Raw genomic sequence first — 26,229 nt, forward strand, 5'->3', positions numbered from 1 at the left:
TCAATTTTTCGTTTTACGAAAATTAGCCCCTTCCATAATATTGAGTCAGATTCGCGACGAAAGTTTTCAGAATTCAACGAACCTAAATGTTATTTATTTATTTGTTATATAAACGAAATAATATGTCCATTATCATTCTTCAACCTTTACAGTAAACGTAGATACAATATGCATCATGTTTTGCTCTTTTCCTACTAAATCATTAACGATAAAGTAGATCTATCAAGCACAGTTGTCAAAGAAATCATATCACAAAGGGTTAAAATTCTAAAATAATACGAACATAGAGCTTTCAGAACAGTATTTTCCGTGACAATGTTTTTTTATTTCTAATTTTCTTTTGCAATTTGTCAGCTTAGGCCAGAAATCTTTAAATTTTTTAAATTTTGTACCATGTGAATAAGAATCATAAAATATCTGTACCACCATAAAAGCACTTCCCGATGAGAAATCAATACACCCCAAATGGAGTGTTTATAATCCAAAAATGAAACATTTTAAATTTATGTTACTGAATTATATTCGGAAATGAAACTTCTACTTTGTAATAAAATATAGTAAATATCCTCATTCTTGAGGATTAATATGAAACATGAGCCTGTTTCACTGTAACCAATTTCGATGTATCAACCTTTATATCCATTAATTTGAATTGTAAATCAGGTCCAAGTTACTTTCAAATAGATAATATTTTTCAACAACAATGTTCAAAGTATTTTGTGTAAAAATGGTACCACCGAAATTAACGCAATGTACCATTAGTGGTACATATACCACAGTTTGAGGAACGCTGGCATAGAAATTCGGTAAACGTTTATAAGAATTATATACATATCACAAGAGTGCCATCTCCAGCGAGATCACACTGCACTGTTTATTCCTCTTGTAGCTCCCTTCAATAACCATATAAAAACTGTCCATAGTAGTCTCCGATGACGTGCGCACACCGAATGCGGAACACCTAGTGCAGAAGCGGTAGCGAGCACTATCGCTAGAGCGGATTGAATTCCTGCGGACGATAAACCCATCGCCAGTAGATATAAAATTAAATTAATAAGATCGTATCGTGTCGGTCAAGGAAAAAACCGTGGCAAAGGGGGTAAGAATAATTTTGTAACTGACAAACCATTCTCTTTTTTCGCTCCGTTAGCTTTAGCAATAGCGATGGTCCCGTCAGCAATCATTCGCTCGGTCCGCGACATGCATCCGTGTTTTGCCAGCGTCGAATCGGCCGAGTATTACAAACACCTGCTGCAATTTAACTGTAAGCTACGCGCAGTGGTACGTCTGTTTTCCACGTCATCGGTGGTAACAGACGTTTCTCAGTTGAAACCTTCAACCGGTGCCTTCGGACGTGAACAGAAACCGGTTCCCCCTATTTTGACACCGCCATAGAGTTCTATTAGCTTCAAACGCGAAATCAGCGGAATTATTGCCGCATCAGTCGCTGTAATTATAATATTATTCTCGGTGTAGCTTCCCCCCGCGTTCGGTAGTGCGCTTGTTAGACGGTGTCCCGGAGCCTGTTCACCGAGTCGCGTTGAAACGTTCCACGGTATGCGGTCAATCAATCTTTCATCTGCTGCAGAACTGACTTGTAATAGTTAATCTCGTCGGGTAGACCAGTCTTGTGTAAAAAGACGCTCGAACGGGAAATCCTCTATTAACGCTGGCTGTATAATTTATGAAAAGGGCAAGAGCTGTCGGTTCGATCTGCTTTTCGAGCAAGATACAGAAGCAGGGTTGTTTAACACGTTTGCGGCCGGCGTTTGTTACAGCAGAGATCTTCATGGTTGCAATATTTTATTGAATGTAACAGATCGACTTGATAAATTGAAATTCAAGGGAAAAATCGCGTCAGCTTCCTACGCTTTACGCCATGCGTTATGTTTTTAAATACAACACACGTGAAAGTAATTTGGTTCTCTTTATGCAAGACACGAAATACTTGAGCGTTACAAATAAGCAATGCTGGTCGCGAATATGAACGTGTTAATATAAAATTAGAATTAAGAGTATCAAAAGGCTTATACGAAAATAACTGAAAAAGGAAGTTTTCATTACTTTTCATTGTAGTTAACTCCATGGGAATTATTATTCATGAACAACCGTATATTCAATTTCTTAGTGATTAAATCGTTCTTGAATTCGACGCAATCATGTTGCTGTTGCATCGTTTTAATCTTATTGAGAAAGTCCAAAATTTTGTGTCACAAGTGTCTATAATGGATATCTCTTTTTTCAGTAGCCTTGAAGTCGTGAATCTTTGGTGTCCATTGTACACTCTGAATTCTGGAATTTTGCTTCTTATTGCCCATCGAATTAATATTAAGCGATTGATTTTAAAGTAATGTAACTAATGATAATGTTTTCAAACGTTTAAGCATCTTTTTAATTAATACAGGATCAAGAACCTTAATCAAAACTACATTGAAAGGCTAAGAGGAATCCGTCTAGTGTCGACATTTAAGGTTTCTCGGCGATATTCATAATTATACCACATTCCTCATAGTTTAAAGAGAATCAAGAGTGATTCTTGTATAAGAACAACAATAAAGAAAATGGCGAAGCAGTGGTTCAAGTTGGTGAACAGTTTAAAAAATGGATTTTTCTCCAATTCTGCGGTTAGTCGAGGAAAATTCGTGCCGCCCACGTGAAAACGGATACAGTAGCAATCAGGAATAGAATTAGCTGTTAAATAGCTAACGTTTAGCAGGGCACTCATAAATCATGTGGAAGGGACAAGCAATTATAATAACTATCGCCGGCTATAGACACATAAATAAAATACTCGATCCCCTTGGCTAGGTAATGAGGTGTGCGAAGCGGGTTGCGAACCAGTTTCTTGACTCGTTAATCGCAAGTCGGGCAAACGGGGAAGAAGCACTTTCACGAAAAATATTCTCGCTAGACCGCCGAGAATCGGCAAATCTCATTATTCACAGGGGAAATTGTTCGAAATGTTAAGAACCGCAGAAAATAAAGGATGTCGCGTTCACGGTGATGCATCATTCGAGGCAATATCGGGCTTTATTCCAATGATAATAACGAAGCAATAATTAATCATTACCCGGTTATTTGTTATTTAAGTCACACTTAATCACTTATTTCATGAACCATTCTTCGATTTTCAATGTGGTTGAAACTAATATGTTCGTTACTGCCATTTATTTCGATAACGGTACTCACGATTATAAATTTAAATTAAGAAAAACATATTCATTTCCTGAAGTATTAACACTAGAACTACACACACTCATCAAAATGATGAGTTTCAATCTTCTTATTTCGTAATTCTTTATATCTCAAAAGTCTTAAATATCCGAAATGATTTAGAACATGAATAGTTCTACTCGAATGCTATAATAAATATATGAAGAAACCGAAACAAAATCGATATGCATTACGCTTTTAAATGAAAACGTTGTTATTAGTTATTAATTAGCACTTATTAATTGGTAATATATTGTTCGAAGGAAATATGAAATTATAGTTATTGTGCTGATGTGACGCTGGTAGCGAAGATGTTAAACTTTTGAATTAAGAAATGGTAATCAGTAACTATATCAAATTGTAATAAATACTTATAAGTGCTTAATAATCGTACATTTTGTCTATAGATTTTCCCTTTTTTGGAATAGCAAGCATAGCCGAACGCGCTCAAACAGAGCACTGACCCATCACTATGTAAGAGCGAGCCGAAAGTACATCGTGCGACTCGCGGGCCGCCATAACCTTTTATCAGTTATCTAATTAGCCGTTGCATTTAATTAACGATCCAACGAGAGGGCTGAATGATAGCCCCAGCAACGTGTGAGAGCTACGAACGGATCTGCATAGCCGTATGTAATTTTAATCGGCGCTCACGACAGATAACGAAGGGTCGACAGATGAACTGGCTTCCGTGCACTTGCAATTAGCCATGTTTTTATTTATTCCTCTATCTGCATCTTATTGCGTCACTGAAAGAAACGTAGAAAGTGGGGAGCATCGGCTACACTACGAACTGCTTTGACAGGGTAAAATGTTTTGATATTCAACAGCGATAAAAAATGTTCAGTCTTTTCTCAGGAAACCAGTAAACTGAACTACATCGTATATCTGTGGAATCCGTAATTGTATGCTCAACAAAAATTGAGAATAATACAGTATAATGCACGTATTTAAATGGTACTTCTTTTTTAACACTAGAACTTTCAGGCGGGATAAAATGTTCTGTTTAATATTTTTTATTTGACAGTTATTGAAATCATTAAGGTGCTTTTGTGCGAAATCAAGAAATAAATTTATATGTTTGTGTGAAAGTCACTTCAAACATAAAAAGAATTAGAAGAATACAAGTTTTATGGATAATTAGAAACAAATCACTTTAACTGTGTGGCTCTTCTAGTGCTAAGGGAATTAATATTTATATCTCACTTTACGTTAGACTTGATAATATTACATAATATAGTATTATTTATACGTGTATTATGCAATTTGATATGAATTAGTGTTCAATGTACACCAAATTATTCTAAAAAAGGAATAATTAAAAAGGTCATAAGAATAGTCCAAATATACGAGAAAGTTAGTTATAATATTCTAATAAAAAACGGATTTTGAAGCACTTCCGATAATTTAATGCAAAAGTAATTCGAATAAAAATGAATCAGCCTTAAATGGACTGTAAATTGCATATTCACGTATGACTAAGAGTATCTGTTAGCTAAATTATCAATCTATACTAAGTGTTAATTATAGACGTAATGTGTCAATATTTTAATAAAAACACATACTCCGTAGAAGTTAAGCAAGATTAAAATATCACGGAAAATGACTTGCGTTCACGATGCAAAGTTATAGTTTAATAAATTCGTTTTTAACGTGACGCATTGTTGTAATTCTTAGCGCGCTGATCAATTGTGTAACGGTAACGAAAGGATGGAATGGTGGAGCATTAGCGGTAGTTGCGTTCGCAGGTGCGATTTCATTTCGTCGTGCATCGGTACGATGAAAAGAAAATGTTTGCGTAATGGCGGACGAGTGACTTACCTTGCTCGGATCTTCGATAAAGGTGCCAATAGTTATGACATGTAAGGTTATCTCCCGCGCATTCTCCAGCTCGTCCACCAGGGCATATTGGCCTTCGCTGATGAAGTACGGCTCGGTGCAAGTCATTCTGCAAAATACCCAAACAAACGATGAATTAGACCGCGATCAGATAAACTTCTATAACATTAAGCTGTCCCAACAGATGAAGTTGACGTTGTTAAATCTTAGAAACCATTTTCAATATTAAATGTTTGTTTTTAGTTTGAAACCAGAGGACGAAGAAACTTCAAATTGCAGAATATTATAAATACTCGAGAGAATGGTTACATTATATTCATTCACGTTGGTAGCATATATAAAGTTACGTATCATTTATAATTGAATGTCAAATCGAGCTTGCATAATTTCAATTTTTAACCCAGGCAAATTAAAATCTCTTGCCACGTAATTTCTGCTCCAAATTTTACATGAAAATTAAATAAAAATGACTAATTTTTTCATTATTTGCATGATATTAATACTTGAAACTTTACATTATCAAACTATTTATCAACGTTACTTATCGTACCTATATCCTATTCGTTTACTTAGCTGAAATTACCATGCATTCAGTTGCAGTTCACCTTTCTTCTTTAGAAATTCTATATTTGTGTTTTCAATTATCAATTGTCAGCAATGCATTGAATACAACTATTTTAAAATGTATAATACGAAATAATAATTAGTTACTTATATAACTTGTTTCCAGTTATTATCTTAAAAAATAAAGAATTGTATTTTGTTTGTAGAAAAAATTGGCTATCTGTGTGATCCCAGTATCAGAGTTCGTTAGACACATTTCTATAGCATAAAACTCGTTGAAACCCTATAGCTGACTCATCTCATGTTTACATTTACTTTCTTCATTATTTTTCACTGTTCAAGTTAATTAGGAAGTTCGACGTACTTGTTACACCATACCTCGTATATCAGCGGATTAACGATAACGAGTGTGTACCTTGCTATCTAGAGCGCACCTCTTAGTTCTGGGAACAGCGCGCTAGGTAGTACTTCGTTCCAGGTAAAAACGCATTGATTAGATTTACTGGTTACCGTGTATCGTATCAAAGTATCCAAAGGGAAGCCTGTGATGCTTCAAGGTCACAGAGACCTCACCGTCGCGATGGAATTCAAGCCGAGTTTCGAATTTCCGGTGAATGCACGCGAAAGCGGTGGTTCGAAGAAAAGGGTTGGACGTAACGTCGGAGAAGAAAATCGAATGATTAACTGCGGTTGTGACGAAACATGAAATATTGCTGAATATATTAGTATTAGAAAGTCTTAGGACATTTAATTTTTTAGTGAATAAAAATAATAATAAGAGTAGTCGAGGATATTTTAATAAACACCTTAAGCTCAATCATTCTTTCCAATCACTGTTTCATCGTGTAATTTTATATTTTGTAATTTACGGAAAATATTTTTTCTTTGTGAAAATATCTTATTTATAGAGACGCAAATCTATAAAGATACTTTCTGAAGTTTTACTAGCGATACTGGTTTCATGAGATTGTAATTCTTACGTCTGATTAATAGACGAAAGAGGAATAAATAAAGGAGAAGAAGAAGAAATTGAAATTTAAAAGGTAGATGAAAGAAACCCCTACTTCTTAGAAGAGAAAGAAAGTAAACGCAGAAGAATCAATAAGAACGAATAGCAAGCCTGGAAAATTTAAAAAGTAGCAATAGAACTGTAATCATGAAAGAAAACGGGAGAAAATGGAAAAAAAAATATCGCTACGGTACATCATCAGGAAAGGGGTGAAATCGAAAGGAAGAAAATAAGATGATGATATAATAGAATTGGAAGAAGGAAATAAGGTAGTTGCGACGCAAGAAAACAAGATCCGGTACGGTAAACGTAGTATGATTACAAAGTTGAGTGAAGTTGAAGAGTACGAAATGAGAGAAAAAGATAAGCAACCATAAAAGGATAAGTGGATTGAGAATGCAGATAAAGTGAAGAAAAAGAAGGAAGTCGAAGGGAGAACATAAGAGTAGTTACGATTTCACGAACAGATTCGAATGGGTTCCAACGAACTATAATACACTCGTGCAGGATGCAGCAAAACGGATGTTATTACACCTTAGGTGATTGAAGATATAAGAAGAAACCGAAAATATAAATTACAACTGTTTTACAGTTAAGTGTGGTACATTACAAGACAAGAAAGTGATTTATAGAACTGAGAATTATATAGGGTACAGTCGAATGATATGTCAACGAAAGCGAACGAATTCGGTTAGTAATTTATAAAAAAGAAGATTAATTAAGTGATTATACTGGTGGACGATCCTAGCTTGCTTATGCTTCTCAGAGCTAATGTTTAAATGTATTAAACCATTTATCTACTCAATTATTCTCGAATGATGATGCAGTTATTCCCAAAGTATTTAAAACTGTTCGATCGTTGTATCATCTACGTTGACTTTTTCATTTTCCAAGTAGTACATGGAACCACTAAATAAGAAGGAATACAATATCGTACGAAAAGTGGATCGCTATCATCACTTCTCAGTTATCCAATTAGACGTTGTATTTAATTAATGACTCGGCGAAAAGTCTGAATGGAAGCTTCGGTAATGCACCATACAGACCAGCTGCATAGTCGTGTGCAATTTTAATCAGTGCCCGCGACAAATAACGAAGGGTTGAAAGATGAACTAGCATCCCGGTGCTTGCAATTAGCCGTGCTTTTATTTATTCGAGCATTTGCTCTTTATTGCACCACTGAACAGAAAAAAAAGGGAGTGGAAGGTTTCAGTGATATTGCGAAATCCTTTGGCGAGGCAAAAAGGTACTACGACGAATGACAGAATATTTTCTATCTTTCTGTAGACAACCCTGTAAATTGTGTTGCTTTACGTGCCAAGGAAAAACTCGGAAATGCGAAACATATGTTTTTGTACGGAACATTATTTGAATGGAGGTACAATCAGAAACATTTCCTGGTAGTATTTTCGTTAGAAATTAATGATTGTGTAGTATCAGTGTAAAGGCACCTGGAAAATGTCTGAACTCTCAAGTTAGCAGGGAACAAAAGCTGGGCTATGTACTATCGAAATTAATATTACCTCTAATTACGCAGGTGATACCGTTGAGAATTTGACACGTTATTTTACGATTGTCATCTTTTCAACACATGTTATTTTCACTTGGTTTTTCAGTTCACTTACTCATCGGCTTAAAAGAGAATTTCTTATTTTGCCGATTTTAACAATAAGTATTTCATTGAAATTCAGCACAATCCAACATAGTTCACTTTTAATACTAGACCTACTAATCAGTAAAACTGACTACTTCGTATTTTCTTATAAAATCTGCAAAAATATATATATTAAGATATCGATTTGCTTTTATTCTAATTTAGATACATCTAAATCAGTTTATTGGATAACGCTTCAAAAAATCCTTTGTACCTTTCCAATAATCGTGAAATTATACAACCCGAATGCATTAAGTTGTAGATACACCATTATCAAGAATCTTGCGACACTTTGATGATAACGACTTATAACACTGTTTACACTCTCATTTTATTTCATTACTATCGCAAGTGAATCGAATTCGTTTCCAGCGATCTCAAATATGTTTACACGCGCCATAAGAGTCACCGTCAGAGAAAAATATCGCTAATTACTGGCTTAGCCAACGCGACGTATAAACAATACAAAAAGTATTTAGCCGTCGACTAGATGATACGCTATTACAGAAGAAAAATGAGAAAGAAATAACCTATAAATATTAATTAATACACCACGACAGAATACAAAAATATACCACGAGTCTAACACGTTATTCTGTGCGAATAAATTAACACTAACCAAGACATAACCAGTCGGATGACCGGTTTTTAAATATATTTAAAAATTCTGCGCCCGTTTTCGTTCAGTTAACTTCACATCAATTCCTATGTTGCCCGATTACTCAGTTTTTCAATTTATGTCTTTTGTTTCTATTCCTATTTCCACTAAGAATTCAAATTTATCATCGAACCTGTTCACTTTTATTATGTGGCCAGTTATTTGACTGATCACGATAGTATATGCAAACTGCCAGCACGGTTAATGTTAAAGATTCGTTTCTAAGGTGACACGTCGTTGTCATTCTGGACGCGGCGATCAATTGAGTAACGGTAACGAAAGAAAGGAATGGAGGAACATTAGCGGTACACCGGTGCTAGCGAAGTTGCTTTTGCAAGTGCGATTTCACTGCGCTGCCGATCAGCGCGATGAAAAGAAAATGTTTGCGTAACGGCGGACGAATGACTTACCTTCCCCGGATCTTCGGCGAAGCCGCCGATGGTCATCACGTGTAGGGTTACCGCGCGTGTTCTCCAGCTCTTCTGCTGTGCCGAGCAGGCGTTCGCTGACGAAACAGGGCTCGGGACACGTGAGCCCCAATATACCCGAACGATCGACAAATTAGATAATGAGGAGGAATGTGTTAAGTTGCATCCCATGATGATGAAACCCCGCTAAACCGGACGAACTCTATGCAAACACCATACGTAGCGGATAATGTAATTAGTCTTGCGTAATCTAACGTCAAATGAGCTTCTTCTTGTTCGGTTCATTGATTCTGGCGTATAGAAACACTGTCTGACTCGATATTTTGGATACTTTTTCAATGCGAACGTAGGTTCGTTTAATAATTCAAATGAAAGAACTTGTGATTTATAGCCTGAAAGTGAAATTTAATAAAGGGAAACGTGTAAATTTTTACTTAAAATTATATCTTATTCCTGTTTCTTAGTGTATATTTACTATTCATTCCGTTAATAATAATTGTATGCAATTTTATATGTGTTTAGCATGTAACAGTCTTATAACATTTGGATTTCAATATATAAATTCGAATGTGACGCAAGAAGAAATTCTAAAACTTGCTTTGCAAGACAGGATGAGGCGTTTCTAAACCTAAAGATATATATTCTCTTGAATATATCTTCCTCGATAGATTCGACTGAAAAATATCATGATAAACTGGTTTGTGCTCAGAGCGACGTAACGCTTCTTGTTTTATCCGGTTCTAGAGATTGCGCGTATTCCTTCAATTATCTCGGTTTAACTAATGAAAATCACGAAACGTTTTCGGCGCCAGAAGTTCCCCGGTAGCCACTGTCAATTAGAAGTGGAGTGTGAAAATTAATTACTAGTCGAAACCGGTCCTGAAACGAAAATCTCCCACGCGTTCCTCGCCTATAATTTACAATCCGTACTACGCAATTCAGAAGTGGTCTTTCACGTGGCAAGCCCCTTTCTACTATGTATGAGCACACTCCTCTAATGAATAGATCTTCCGATCTGGGAATCGATCAATCGCCCACGTGGTTTTCGGTGAAATCGGAATCCCGTGAAGATATCCTCGTTCGAGGAGAAGTCAAATTCACGAGGAAGCGTTATAATCGTCAACGAGCGGGTAACAAGTTTCGAAAAATTCAGATTATTATGAATACGATTAGAAAAATAGAATTACAAAATGGTTTTTCGTAACGAAAAAGAGTTGTGAAATGAATATTTTACAAATGCTTTCGTTTCGAATCTATTCCGTTCGATTTCCCATTTTCAAATTTACTATAAATGCATAAAAATCCGCGGCCCAGTGATCTCAATAGACGAACAGTCGCGAAGAAATTCGATAACATTGTAATCATTCGAGAGATTCTTTGTACGTACACTAATATATAATAACTCTTACGCGTAACGAACTTCGATGCCTGTTATTTCAATCCTTGTAATTGAAATCGCCCTGGTTACCCTGTTATTTGATTGATTTTATTGGCTCGATAAATCCACGAAACGAAGAGCAACAGTTTCCACATTGAAACGAATTCCGAGAAGCTCGCGAATTGGCGATCACACCGTAATTATATGGTATAAAGCAAGGGTTGCAAAGTAAACAGTAGACTTCTGGTTCGTTGTTTCGGATAATTTCGGACGAACTAATTTCCATCGGGTTATTAAACGTCCCTGAGTGTACTATTAAGAGTTTCTTTTTTTCTCCCTTCTTTGCCGATGGTTTTATTAAGTTGCGCGCATCAATTTTAATATGACTTTAATGAACATCATCCGCGGAAGTAAACACCGTTTGACCCGTTCATTACAACATGCCTCACAATCTGCGCGAATGTTTACGCGGCCACAATTAATTTTCAAACGACCTTTGAAATTGTCTCTATTCATCGTAACCACGGAAAACGCAGCTCGAGCTATTAACGAACTTACCGGGAAAGCTCATTAATTCATTCGTGATGTTTCCATGAATCATCGCCTGGAAGTACGCTCCGTGTTAGTGATACCAACTGCATAAATGTTCATACCCCTATCAAATCTATACGGGTAGGTATACCTATTTATTAAAGATTTCTGGTAATAATGAACATATTAGAATGAAATAGTTACTACTTAAACACTTATGTTAATGCAGCAATAAATATTTCTGTTTCGTTACAAAATGGAATACGAAAAAGTAAATTTGATTCATAGCAAGATTTTCCTTCATATTACTATTTTCTTCGCTTATATTATACTAAATGCAATACTAAACGAACTTATTGCAATACTAAATGTAAAAATAAATCTTTTCTACTCTACCGTTGTAAATGTCACCTGCTATCCGTGCGAATAGTAGAATAATTAAATGCAACGTATCCTTATATTACCACTAAAACTACCAAGCAATCGAATAGATTTTATTTAATTTCCTTCTGAAAATTCTAAGAACGTACCCACTGAAACCTCGAATCATCTGTAATTCAATCAGCGCCTTACTCAATCAATTTCCTGAGTAACTTCCCAGAGAAGCATTGAGTACCTTCTCAATAAATGTATAAAAGGAAGCCAGGAATTTTGATCTATCCGGTAGATCTACTTAAAAATAACAGTTCCGCTTGTCGTTAGCTGTCAAACTGATTCGATATCGAATGTAATAAATGAATTAGAAAGAAAGAAATGTGCTCGACGTCCCGCAGGTTCTCTCGTCCGCAGAGAAAGCAAGCCCGGGGACACGTTTCCTGGTAAAAATCCTAAGCATGTCGAACCGCTCGTAAGGTAATTTGTAATAAATTCCACGGGTAGGCCAACGAAAGCAATCCGCGCGTACGAGCGCCCAAACGGAATCGCAAGAAAGGATGTGGGCGCCTCCATCGAATATACATACTTACATATGTATGTATGCGCGAACTGGTTTCTCCAACGACAACGTAGAATTTCGTTTTCATGGATCTCGTGAATGGGAACGTGTTTACGGACTGTTCCCGAGGCCTTCCACGTAAAATATATTTTCGGGATGTTTGGATCATCGTTTGTCCAATAATTATACGAATTTGGCGCTGAAAGCTACACCGTCGATTCTAATACGCAGTTTCGGCTGCGCGATAAAGAATGCGAATTCCTGGAGGGCATAAACATTTCATTCCGATGATGCTCTCACCGGGTGGGTACACGTGGGTACCGCTAACGTTCATAAATCCTTGTTTGGTAGCAGTGCTTCGTCATTTTAATCGTACAGGAATTGTTACATTCCAAGGATTCTTTCAATATTGAAAGTATTGGGTTGGAAATGTTGTTTCACTTTTCCTTCACTTTCCTTTTTACAATCTTCCTTGCTTAACACTTGAAAATTAATGTTTAATACAATACATCAAATAAAACGAATTTATTTGAAGTTTATTTTCTTTACAATTTTTTATTTTATTGCATGAAGTAGCAAGTAATAGTAATTTTCTGCAATATTCGCGAGTACCAGATAATGGAGTGCACGAGCTGGGAATGAAATATTTTCCAGCGGTAGAACACACAATGAACTAAATACTGACAATGATTAGTGGTACCGCATACAGTATCGTATACAGTATTGAATACGATACTGCATACGAACGGATGCATAGCTCGTAACAAACGTTTCATCGGAACTTCTATAGGTTATTTTTGAAAGCTGGTTCAAAACTTTGCATGCTTGTAATATCCATCGTACTGTATACTTTACACGGTATACTTTACATAACTTTCAGACTAAACAATGAATTTCTGTTTCAATGACGCGGGTGATTTATTCCAGTCTGCGGGTCTGTAGGTTTCTCCACGTAAAGAATATTATTTGAAGATAACATAAACAATATATTTGTAAATAAAACGATCATCTCAGTATTGCTGAGCCAATTAATTAAAAATACTATTTTAGTAACATTTAAATAGAAACAAAAAGCACTGTGATTTTCATGGAAACAATTAATTCTAAAGCTAAAATACTAAATAATCTGTGCGAAACTTATTGTTTCAATGAAGGTTCAGTAAGGAGCGTGATAGAATGCACAGATAATCCATTGTAACACACCGCTTTGCGTCGGAGAACCACTAATTACGGTAAATTAGCGTAAGAAAAACAAAATGTTGCCATTGTCAGTTTTTCACGCCAAGGCCTTTATTTTCCGCCGATGACGAAATCACTCACCCACGTGCCCGCAAGAAATCGAAAAGCCGCGGCGGAAAAACTTGCACCTGCACGGTTTTATTTTACAACGTCGGATTCGTTTTACGATAGCTTTTTCACTGTGCCCTGTCGTAACTTCCCGCGTCTCGCGATTCCGTTCTATAATCGCCGCTTCCTTTCTGGGCCGGCGTTATCTGGATTTCGCTAATTGACCGTGGCAAATAAGAATTCTCCTCGCTCGAACGGATCGTGCCGTTCACGATTTCTTTCGAGTTATATAGCAACGAACGCCGGGAGACTGATCGCGCACCGGCAACACGCCGCGTGCAAAGTAGTCCCGACCGAAGAAAAACTGCCGGAAAACAGTTACATAATCGGCTAAAACGAAAATATTCGACGCGAGTAACATGACCTGCAATATTGCAAAATTGATTGAAAGTATCGTTCGCAGATCTAATTATAGTTGAACACGGATCGTTTCATTCAATATAGCAACACGATGGTTCTGGAAAAAGTTAACCACGGGATTTTTCACTTATTTCGATTATAATTTTTGGACAATTTTCTAAAAATTGTCAAAATCATAGGAATCTCAGAATTTTCAATGTGTTTCTGCTGTTTCGTTCTATAGATTAAGATTTCTCTGATTTTTTAAAAAGGGTGGTTATATCGTTGAATCGTACAGCAAAAGATGTAAACGACTCAAATGATGAATATAGTTCAATATATTAAGTATCAAAAAGTAAATTTGTTGATACACCCAAAGCATTGAATCATAAAACTATCACTTTTCATTGAAGTTTTACAAAACAGCCGAACCAATTCATAAAGGTTCATTATCGATTTAATTATTGACTTTTAGTTTCGCTTCCAAGCGTCTTCAGCCTGCGGAAAGTAAAATTGAATTAACCGCCTAGGCCTTTGAATTTTTAATGGGTGATTTAATCTTATTTCAAACGTGACGAAAGTTGGAAGCTTAATTATTAGGTCGGAGATCCATTTATATATTCTATAATAAGACGTAAAGCGGATTAATCGGTTCGAATGTCGAGTGACGCTAAATATGCCGAAGCTTGTAGGAAACGGAAAAATCGAAAGGAGAAGAAAAAGACATTGTTTCGCCATGAATTAGAAATGACCTCAGAATACTGTGTTTGAACACATTTGAAAATTTTAAAGTAGAATTGCTTAGTGCTATGCGATCTGACTGATAATTAGTGGAAAATAATGCGTGAAGGTTGCATTCTAAAGTCAACTTAATGATAGATTTAGATCAACGAACAGAACATTCCAACAGCTTAATCTCCAATAACTGTTGCCACAGGAGTAAAGCACTTAGGTGCCTGCCCTAAGCAATTATTAATCACTCTTAGATTCGTATCTGATAAACTATATTTCATTCTGGTGAACACTTTTAGATCTGATACTAAATTTCTAATTTTAAATACATTTTAAAACGAGAATTCGAAATAAGTGCACGATGTAGATTGAAGTACACAAGGAATATTTTATTTCAGTGTACTCTGATTTATCACACAACTGCTAACTAACATAAACGGTTGACGCGCAATTAAATTTCTAGCTAAAAAAAGGTACGAGCATTGATCACACGTCTGTTGGACAGCATATACTAGGTCCTCATTATACATCTGGCGATTACGGTTTATAAACATGAAACTTTCTAAAAGTTTCGAGATTGAGTGTTATTTACATACTCAATACCATGTCGCCAAACTTATCAAGTAGACAGACTGAAAGCTTTGATTAAAGTGGTGGATTTTCTATCTGCAAAGAGAATCGTTACTGGAGGGCGAATTAGCAACGAATACCAGGGATCTTTCTTTTCCCTTTTTCATAAGTTCAATGCACCTGCTAATAATGATCTTCGCTCAATCGCAATTAAAACGCCCACACATGCAATCTATGCTTGTGTAGATTTATGCGCAAAAATAATATAATCGTATTGTATCTTTACAAATTGCGTACAGTTAGATGAATCGAATGCTTTGAAATAAACAAAAGCGATTGTTCTGCATGTGCTTTTTCATTTAATGTCGTATATGTAAATTAAAAAAAACTATATAAACCTTTTAAAATATTTTGTAGAATGATGTACGGACGCATTTTCGTTAAAACTATCTGTATATTTTTACTATACTTTCGATAAGTTTCACGAATTCTTTTAGTTGGATCTATTCAGAAATACAGTTTCTACAGTGTAGAAGTTTTTCTCTATTCTTCTTTTTTAAAATAAGAATTGCGAACTAGTTGAAATATGTAATCAATGGAACCACTATTTTGGAAGACCAATTCGAACACATTAAAATTATAGAAAAAGTAACTTCTAGTTGCGACTAATGATTGAAAAACAACTTTTGATTCGATTGCAAGTTAATACCTATAAATTTCAACTTAATTATAAAATAATTCGTAATCTAATCGACTATCAGATTTCAATCTCTGCCAGTAATATGTATGAGATTACATTTTGGTCAACTCCGAAACCTATTTGAAAGTAGTAACATAATTGGGAGATGACTCGTCTAGTAGAACAACAGAGAGGCGAAAAGTGTCTTCCTAGTTAACATTTTTATAATTTTAATTGCTTACGTTTAACTGTATTGACGAATGGTAAATCAGTGATCGAGAACATCAGTAATCAGGAAACTAAGTCAGCAGAAAATTGGACGAGAGAAACTGAAAACTGATCAAACAACTGAATTCCTCAGCCTAGCCATCAAGTGATCTAGAGGTACGTATTTAGTGTAACCGTAGCTTTACGTAGGAAACGCCGTGAGTAGTTCACTCTGTAGTTGATGAGATAAACTCTTAGAAGGTAATATTAAGCCCCCGAGTTTTCTTGAATAATTAATCATTTTTAGCCGGGTCGCGGTCTGCCTGGTGGCTGTGATGCAATCCATCGTTGTGGTGTGAGAAGCAGCGAGAGGAGGTCAGTAACACAGACAATTTCGTTCGATGCTGAAACGGATTCCTTTCTTGCGTAGACTTGATTTAATTAATGGTAAGTTGGCGTTCCCGGAACGCGGCTTTGCGCTCTCGGTATGGTTGCTATTTACTAGCAACCTCGTGGTCGTTAAGAACGCAGAAGGCAAGCGTATGGTACGTTTGTGCAACGAAAAATACAAAAAAATCCATCAAAACCTGATTTGAAAAAGTTTAATGGAAGCGGGTTACGGCAATCTCGAGACTTACGTCCGAACTATCACTATCGTTGTCTATCATACCAGCAGTAATTTTCTCTTTTAATTGTTTGTGTTTCATATCCTCTGAATTATACAGGATGTTCTGTAATTGAAGGAGCAAACGGAAATGGGATGATTTTATATGAAGAGGAAAGTTGAAAATATGTAATCAAATTTTTCTGTTTGAAGACTCGCTCTGGAGAAAATCTGGTTTAAATTCGTCGAGCGCGCCTACCGCGGAACACGGATTACAACGGAGAACAATTTCTAAAAGTTATAAACAATCTTTTGTTTCAAGTAAAATGACTGATTACAATATTATTGTTACTGGACACATGAGAAATGATGAGGTGATCTATTACTTTCAAACAGTGTGATAGTTTCCGCGTTGTTTAAACCGTAATAAAAAATTGTTTATGATTTTAGAAATATTCATTTTTGTGGTCGTTACAAATTTTTTACAGTTTTGAACCAGTACTGTCTACCCCAGAAGTTCTGAATGCTTTTCTTTCATCACTCTGCATAATTATTAGATAAATTTTCAGTGTGTGTTCGAATAATTGTTCGTTATTATTCAGTGATAGTATTGTTGTTAACAAGTTCGATGACGAGATAATGCATCTTCAAAGAAATTTAAATTTTTCAGAGCGCAATTAGAAACATAACTACCATAGAAAGGAGTTCGTTCCTAATGAATACAATAAAAAGCACTACCACTTCGAATATGTTATATATCTTTCATCTTTTATGCATTTCATGCAAGTTAGCAATCTAAAATTTTTCAGAAATTCATGAAAATCCAGTCATCACACTTGTTGTCAGTTCGCATAAATGTTAGTCAACGGACAAAACTATTCGCACTCAACATTTTACAATTTCCACCCCCACCCCCCGTTGATATCTTGTTATTGCAATCTTTCCCGGAATGCGAAGGTTTCGAGAAAAGCATAGATTAAATGTTGAGCATTTTTTACGTGGAACCTGTTATATTGAGCAAGAACTGTTTAGCTAATGTAAAATTGTAAATTAATGCTGTCAGGGTAAGCAGTAATTTGAAAGGAATGATGCGAGTGATTTATTACTGTCGAGTAGGTAATGTACGTCATCAAACGGTCAGCAGTAAGCATTTCCGGTTATACTCATGCACATCTAAGGATGTGCCCGTTGGAGATGATTAAATTGAACTTTTTCCTAACCTCAAAAATATAAAAGGCAGTTCAATCATTTTAATAACCTGTTGCCACCATTTTAAAGACGTGGAAGAACTTTATCTTAATTAGAACATTAGCAACACATGTCAAGATCAGGGTGATCGCTGCGGTATTAAGTAAAGTCGTTAAGTACAGTAATTAACTCTAGAAAATCGAATATTTTTTTCAAGAAACAAGAAATTTATTGCTTCTTAGAAAAACTTGCAAGAAGAAATACAAATTGCACTGGATAAACGAAACTATCTATGGTGATAAAGCAAATCTCTGAATCATCAAAAATGCTTCCATTCGTGATCGTTCCCGATTCTACTGTTAGGGGATCACTTGATATCAAACCTAAGGAATTCGGTTGACAGATCAATTTTCATATTTGTTCATCTAATTTTCCGTTGGTTTTATTTCCCAATTCTTGACATTTTCGATCGCTAGTTTACTATTCGCCAATACGTTTACATGTCACCAATGAGACCATAAAATTGTAAACCAGGAATACACCATTTGCCTTTATGCGGTGCTAGTAGACATCGAGTCATCCCCGAACTGTAGGCATCGCGTTTAAGAATCCAGTCGATATTCAACCACTTCTCTATCACTACGTATTTTTTTCGCAATTGTCAATCACGTGAAAACCAAGTTGTATGTACAACGCAAAACTACCGTTCTCGTTAAATAAACATGACGCGCGTTAAGCTGGGAATTAGCATTTTTATTATGCCTCGCGGCTCCCCATTGGCCTTTATTACTCATCCTTGAGGCGCATCGCCCCCCCCCCCCCCCCTACCTCCCTCACTCCCCGGAGCTGAGTAAACTTCAGTATTTAGAAAAAGGAAATGGCAGAAAACAGGGAAGCCAAGGGAAACGCGCGAGGTAAATTGGTAATAAAAAAATCAACAAATTAACCATTTAACTAGTCCGCGTTGCTTCTCCTGTACGCTTTACAGCCTCTGCGACTCCGTGAAATGCAAATGCGTAAATTACCGTTTTCATGGCGAGGAGGAATTCTCTATTGGCGCGCGGCCTGTAACTATACTATTAACAGTTACAAATTAGCTTGTAAATTGTTGGCCTCTCGATAAAGAGCTTCGAAAACTTGTTGGCTCCGCTTAGCTCGTGTCTCCTCGGCCAAGCCGCGTCACCGAGGGTTGTAACTTTCATTGACTTATACACAGGGACTTTTAGATAATTACGTTCCGCCTAGCGGAAAACTTGTTATTCAGGGGAAAAACAAATCCGCTATCTCGTTAAATGTCCGTGATTAACATAAAGCGTAAAAGAAATTGTTTCGTTAACGGCTTCATCATTCTTTGTAACCATCGGAACGAGCTTTCCAGCGATCGGACAACGCGTGCTAATAACAGGGGAACGGAATTCCTGAGCTTCGTTTAATCGCATAATTATTTGTATTGATTGAACACGAGCCACGATTTTTCCGAGATTTCAGCAGTTGTAGCTCATTGCTATTCAATACACACCGTTCTTGAAATGTCTAACGGTGCATATTCTAGTTGTGGTTTTCTGGTCGCTTACAAGCTCATTTAATTCACAGGAACAGTTATTTGAATAAGTATTCGGTAGACTGGCTTGATTAGGTATGCAAATATGCTAGACACATATTTTACACACATTTTTGTGATTCTTGTCCGGCGAAATCATTTTTATGGAAGGTGTTATAACTAATGGGACACAAAAATAATTGAAAATAATTTTTTATTGGCGTAAATTCGAAGTATCTAGTAGACAGGGATAGCGATCAGTTTGTGTATTCGAATGTCCGTGCTACTGTTGAGGATAATTCAATTTTTCAAAGGAGACAAAGGGATTTTTATTTCTGACTCTGGTATAAAGCTCTCTATGCAATTAATATTCCATGTTCATTTATTAATATGTTAATATCAGTGATAATATTAATAATACCTTTGAATTAGACACTGTTGTACATTGACATTTATGTCGTTTCAATTTTAGAATCAATACCTATAAGAACGGAGACAGCTCATCAAGCTAATCAAACTCTAGACAATGCAGCTAAAAAACATATTTGTTCTACATCAAGCAGGCAACTAGATAACTCACAATTACGAGAGTACAGTCTATATAGCCAAGTTTAAATATCCAATTTCTCCAAGAAAAATGCCTTTCGATCCCAAACGTTGAACCACAAGAATCATACCAATAACCAACAAACATACAAGATTTAGTTCATTTCAAATATAAAATACATTGAATATTCAAGATAAACCACACAAAAGAAATCAAGCAAATATCTCCAGTCCGCACATTCGTACAAGATAAATGTTTCCAGCATTCCATTTACATATTACACCCAGTGTATTTCAGTTTCTCTCACAGGTACATACCAAACTGGTGGTTCAAACGCTCGGTTATTCGATACAAATTGGTATCTAAACGTATGCTAAGGAATAACCTGCTGACGTGACATTTTGTCGGCGAGAATACTATTTTGTTAAGCTGTAGCGTTAGATTTGTAGCTGCATGCGAAGAAAGAGCAGCATCCGTGAAAAATAACGAAGTATCTATGTCAACGGAGAGACATTTCCTGAAATACACGCCAACTGGATAGAGCAAAGGTTATCGTTACCCTCGGGCACTCGTTATAACGCGAGCTGAGCTAATGTCAAAGTCGATCGTGGCGTTCGCCAAAGCGTTCATAGTTTATAGCGGCACGACGGGGCGCGAATTATTGTTACCCGTGCGATACTTTCTCGCTCGACATTACCGTGCGGCTTTTAACGAGTCTGAATTTATACGGTCGTTCATTATCCTTATTTAATAATTGACGGTTAGCGTACGGATTGCGCTGAACACCGTGTCGGGTTCAACGAAGTGTGCTTTAATTGTCCGAACTCGGCGAACGAACACGTGACCGACGGGAATTCCTTATTTCGCCGGCGTCTTGATTCCGCGAGATATGATTTTCAGATAACGCGTGGGCTGGCTCGACGCAAATTAATATTATAAAATTCCGGTTTCGCGCGAAATTAATGGAAAGACGAGGGAAGCGTGAAAACAATTAGCTCTGATACAAGATAGCCGGACTGCGGATCCTCGTGCAAATTCAAATGTTTAAGGACGTGATTAGGGAATAGAGTTATGACGGAAAATATTTTTTTCTGGAGGATATTGTGGAAAGTAGTAGTTTTATATATTCTTTTCGTAGTGCGTGCATTCCGTGTCGTTCTGAGGTTTAAAATTTTGCATAAATTCATGGACATCGGTGGTTTAGTGATAATCATTAGCTTAATTATAATTGATGTTACTTTTAGATTGCAGTTATAAACAAAACGTTCCTGTAAAAGTCGTTTACCATAGAGGGGCATATTATGTCAGTGGTATTTTTTCAGGTGGAATCGCTGCATATTGTAATAAAAATATCCGGTAAATGCACTCACTTCAATTAATTACACTTTGTTAAATTAAATATATTAATTCTTAACTCTCCGCCTGCAATACGATTTTTCATCGGCTTTTATAGTCTGCCTTGACTTCTAATTGTTCTGAGTTCTGTTACACCCTGAAAGAATTCTAAGATACTTATTATAGTCCTCAATTTAAAGTACAAATAACATTCCATCCAGACCTTCGTATAATTTCGCAATAAAAATTCAAAATCGTGTTAAAGTTATGAAGAAATGAGGTTTTCAGAGGAACCTTCAATGATCCACATTGCCAGCGGAGATATCTAATGCCACTCGTCTTCGTCAAGAAAGAATAATAGTAATATTATACAAAATATTCAATATTCTTATGGCAGTCGCGTTGACTGCCACTCACTCCGATCGTAGTGTACGTTCTCTATATTAAAAGCATAAGAAGTTATTCTTAAGATCAAATAAAATCATTAAGTACTCCGCTGCTGTTACTTCCAGCAAAAAGTATTCAAAAAGGAAGCAGCCGGCGCCCCGGCTAACAAAAATATCACTGGTAGTCAACCTGTTAACGAATGCGGTCTGTTCTAATCGACGGTCACGTGGTGCACGCATTTACGGAGAACGAAAGGATTAATAAGTGCACGGGCGGGCCAGTCACACGTGCAAGGGCTGCGAAACGCGAATTATCGTTGGCCGCGTAACACCCTTGCGAACATTATCGTCTCTTTGCTTCATAGCCTTGTTTATGGTCGCCATGAATGCCGGTGCTCATTCCGCGTGGTTAATAGGCATCCCATTAGTCGCTGGTGAACTCGGCCGAGTAACGAGACTAGAAAAGTCCTCTAGCGGGCCCCTAATGCGACTCCGCTCTAATAGAATAATTCCTTGCCGCATTAGTCAGTCCGTGACTCTAATCATGATTGCAGAATGCATACAGTTACCAAGGGTGAAGAGAGAGGCGAGAAAGGAGGGAGAGAAAGGCGACAGAGGCAGAAGGGCAGGAGCGAGAGAGAGAGAAAGAGAGAGAGAGAGAGAGAGAGAGAGAGAGAGAGAAAAAGAGAGAGAGAAAAAGAGAGAGAGAGAGAGAGCATATGCTGCGCGAAGGTATGATAATAATTGAATTAAGTGAACGTCGCTTAATGACACTCGTTACATTACCGATGGCCGGGTCGCAAGAAGGTACCAACGCAATCGCGATCTCACGTATAATGCGCGAACAGCCGGTCCAGAGAGATGATGCATTTTACATTAGCGGCTTCGCTGAGACGTTCTGATTGAATTATAATGCCGTGCAGCGACCCGCTTCGGAGATTGGAATTGTGTTAAGACCTTCGAGCGATTCTTGCTAAACGCATGACGAAAGCGAAAAATGGTAAACGTTCGGTATGTTGGGTGTGCAAGTTTGAGAACTGTGGACAACTCCATTCATAACGACCATAATTTCATAACGAACGGAAGCGGAGTCATAAGTCGAAAGAAACGAAGATTTTCGACGATGCTTTCACCTAGACATAACGCGACTACCGGATGCCTGACGACCATTTTGGATGTGTTTTTCTTGTGATTATAGAAAAGATAGGAATGATATTTCGAGAAATTATTGAGTAGATTGATTTAGTAATGTGTGAAATGAAATATGAATCAATTGGGATTTTAATGATGCAGTCTTGTAGGTTATGTAATAGACAGTTTGAACGTTGTTAAATATTTTTGGGAACAAGTGAAGGTTCTATGTAGGATGAAGAGCATGCGAGTGTTTTCAATAACTTGATGTACAGATTGAAACCAATTGATTCTTTCTCGTCGTGTCAGTCTTATTAGCTTCTGATCATCCCGTGTTTATAACCGATCGCTCCCATGCTGTTTTACATATCAGCTTTTATGCATCTTCTGGGAGAAAAGTTATTAAGAATCGAAGGCGGAACAATCATTCATTGCAAAAGGAGAAGTATGTACAGCTTAACTGACCGAAACCGGAACCACAAGGCGCATGCGCGGCAATCAACGTAATCGACCGCGACGCGAATAGCGCCCCGTTTTGTAACGCTACGTTATTCATTGTTAATGGTGACTAGCATTGAATAAAAACCCTACTGATTCGAACAGCGCTTTTACTTACGTGTAACTCTTCTTATATCGGCCAGCAAATGAAATTTTAAAACGTAACCGATGAAGAAAGCCTAACGCAATAACGCTCGCAATAAGAACGATAATTTGTAACAGTAAATTTCGCATGAACGTGTGCATCATTTAAAAATACTGAAAACAAGAAATTAAAATTTGATCAAGTTACTGGCTACCGATATTTGATACGAGTCAGACATTTCCGTAATTTTCGTAGTTGAATTTCCACATCTGCTACCAATTCGTTGAAATGTTAATCTATTTTTTGTACTGTGAATTTCTTCAGACTTTTTATTATTCTAACTCATTTGCATTAATGAGGACGCTAACACTGATTGCGTGTGACGGTCGGTAATTACTCGTATATACATTTTTACATAATTTTACTAAATCTAATGTTATGTAACATTACATATACTCAACGTTTTAATAAAATAATAAATGTCCAAGTAATTGATTCTGGTCTCCAGATTTGCAAAGCATCAACGCATGGACAGCAGTTAATGCGTTAGTCAATATGTAGCGATTTTACAACAGTGTTGCTTCTTGTGTATTGCCGGGACCCGAGGCTGTTGTCGCACAGTGCGGCCAAACGCCCGTTTTCTGGGCAAAACTCAATGACTTACAAAATATGAGTGATGTAAAACACTGATTCAGACAAAAGTTGTAAGGTATACAGCTAAACATATGGTGGTTATATTTTCTTTACGTTATTGGGATATGATGAAGATGTTTAAATGACAATGGATATTTTGCGTGTCGATTCCAACATTATATACATAGAGAAACACAAATTATTTGTATAAAATTTGTATTTTTCAAACGATAATCATTTTGTATAGCGGGGACTACTTAACAACACATTGATAACTTTCAATTTTCGTTTCGTGAATAGTTGAATTTGGGATACGCGTCGCCTGGAATGCGTCTATGTGCCATTTCTTTTGTCGGGATCGTAGGTGTGTGCATAGTTTCGTGAATGGAACGGTGGTATCGTTGTCCAATAGCTAAGGCAATACAACGTAATTGGCCGTTTCACAGAACATTACGTGGAAAGACATACGCCGCCGCCGATCGAGATCACGCGAACGACACGCGTGCGTGAACGAATTCAGATAGAACCGATGGAAGCGGAGGCAAGCAACATGGACGCGAAATGGCCCCAAAGATGCGGAAACTACGTCGTTCGAGAAATGAAACGACTGGAGAGAAACACCAGGTATGGAAGGGAGAATAGGACAGCGTTATAATTGAAAACTCTTCTGCATACGTGACGAGACGCTCAAACAGCGAGTCACTTCGATCCCAGCGACTTACGTTTGGGTGAATGGACAATTGCCGCGGGTAATTAAGGGAAACGTGGTGAGTACGTAAAATCAATTTGATCTTAGCTTGCTGTCTTGCTTGTGGAGTTCGGTGCCTATGTTCGTTACTCTAAGAAAATGGAAAGAGATTGTTCCGTATGATCTGGTTTTGAGTAAAGTGGGAACTTTATTATATTTTGCTTTACCTTTTTATAGTTTTCATTTAATAGGGACTCAGGTGAGGATATTAAATACTAGAAATGTTGTTTATAGGTTCTCAATAGAATAAATACATTTAATTTGGTACATTATATTAGTTATGAGAACGTATCTCTTTGATATACAATATTTTATTGGACTGTAGGAAAATTTATGAGTTAGAACTGTAGTCGATGGAATCATTGCGAAAGTTGATTCGAACAATTAATTAGAAGCTTACTATAAAAAATGTGTTCATGTTTATACCTGTAGGAAGTAGTATAATAACATATTGGACATTAGTAACTGTTATAATTTGGCTTGTTCAAATATTATTACACATTACTACTCAATAAAATAAAAATAGCATTTGATGGAAAAGAATGTACCATGACCTTGCAACGTGTTCGATGAATTTAAGAACGAGGTAAAATTTTCACCGTGAAACATCCTCCTCTTAGCAAGTTATTGCACATGTAACGGGATTCCTGCGCACCCTTTCGCATTAGCGGATAATTATACCAATCAGTTTATACGGATTTGCTTATTTATTTATGTGAAAAATGGTAGGTTTGATTTCACTGTAATTTTCCTGACTTGTAGAAGATGTTTGTACCGCTCGCAGCGTTTTCAGTTGTCCCATTCCCCGCTCGGTTCCTCTGCTTTACCGCCAAACGCCTCGAGGTAAGCGCAGCCACGCTAGGTGTAAATTGAGTTATTAAACTCGCTCAGTATTTTGCCGGACGAGAAGTATTCGGTAGAAATTACTATGTAGGAAGATTAATCTTCTTCGAGAATTCGTTTTTTGACATTCTACAGTTTGAAGGTTGTTTCCGACTATCCGTTCAAGGCAGATACTACAAAATAGTCTTCGACATTGCCAGTTACTAACATGATCTCCAATATTCTTAGAAAAACTTTTAGAACATCATTATAAAGGTGAAATGGGAGTTATTCGTTGTAACGAATAGTAAGAATTCAATTTTATTCTCTACGTGTGATTTTTATATCTTGTTGAATGGTTCCTAATGTGTTATTAGTGAAGATTTATACTGCAAAAAGAGTTTTATGAATTTTCCATTTGTTAGTACCTGTGTGTAATTGTTAAAATACGCGAAAAAGTTAGAGAATTGAAATGTATAAACGTATAATTACGTTTAATATTATAAATTCTTTTATTATTATAAAATGTAAATGTATAGTTTGTAAAATCTCTATATTATTTATATTTCTGGTAACGTTTAACAAGTTTATTCAAAATATAATCGGGCTTTCTAGAATTAAGTAGATACC

At 36.6% G+C, this 26,229-nt stretch overlaps 1 protein-coding gene across 4 annotated transcripts in view; it reads right to left on the bottom strand.

Moving 5' to 3' along the window:
- Window positions 1-26,229, bottom strand: part of LOC116424171 (UPF0489 protein C5orf22 homolog) — a 749,516-nt gene that overhangs the window by 361,231 nt on the left and 362,056 nt on the right. For 3 of the 4 annotated variants that reach the window (XM_076369573.1, XM_076369575.1, XM_076369574.1), the window contains one exon: window positions 5,035-5,161. In XM_076369573.1, coding sequence (XP_076225688.1) covers window positions 5,035-5,161 — 127 coding nt within the window. Of the gene's footprint in view, window positions 1-5,034; window positions 5,162-9,347; window positions 9,439-26,229 lie in introns of those variants that run through there. The other variant, XM_031970204.2, reaches the window with a different exon arrangement.

The sequence above is a fragment of the Nomia melanderi genome, chromosome 7, assembly GCF_051020985.1.
Source record: "Nomia melanderi isolate GNS246 chromosome 7, iyNomMela1, whole genome shotgun sequence".
Lineage (NCBI taxonomy): Eukaryota > Metazoa > Arthropoda > Insecta > Hymenoptera > Halictidae > Nomia > Nomia melanderi.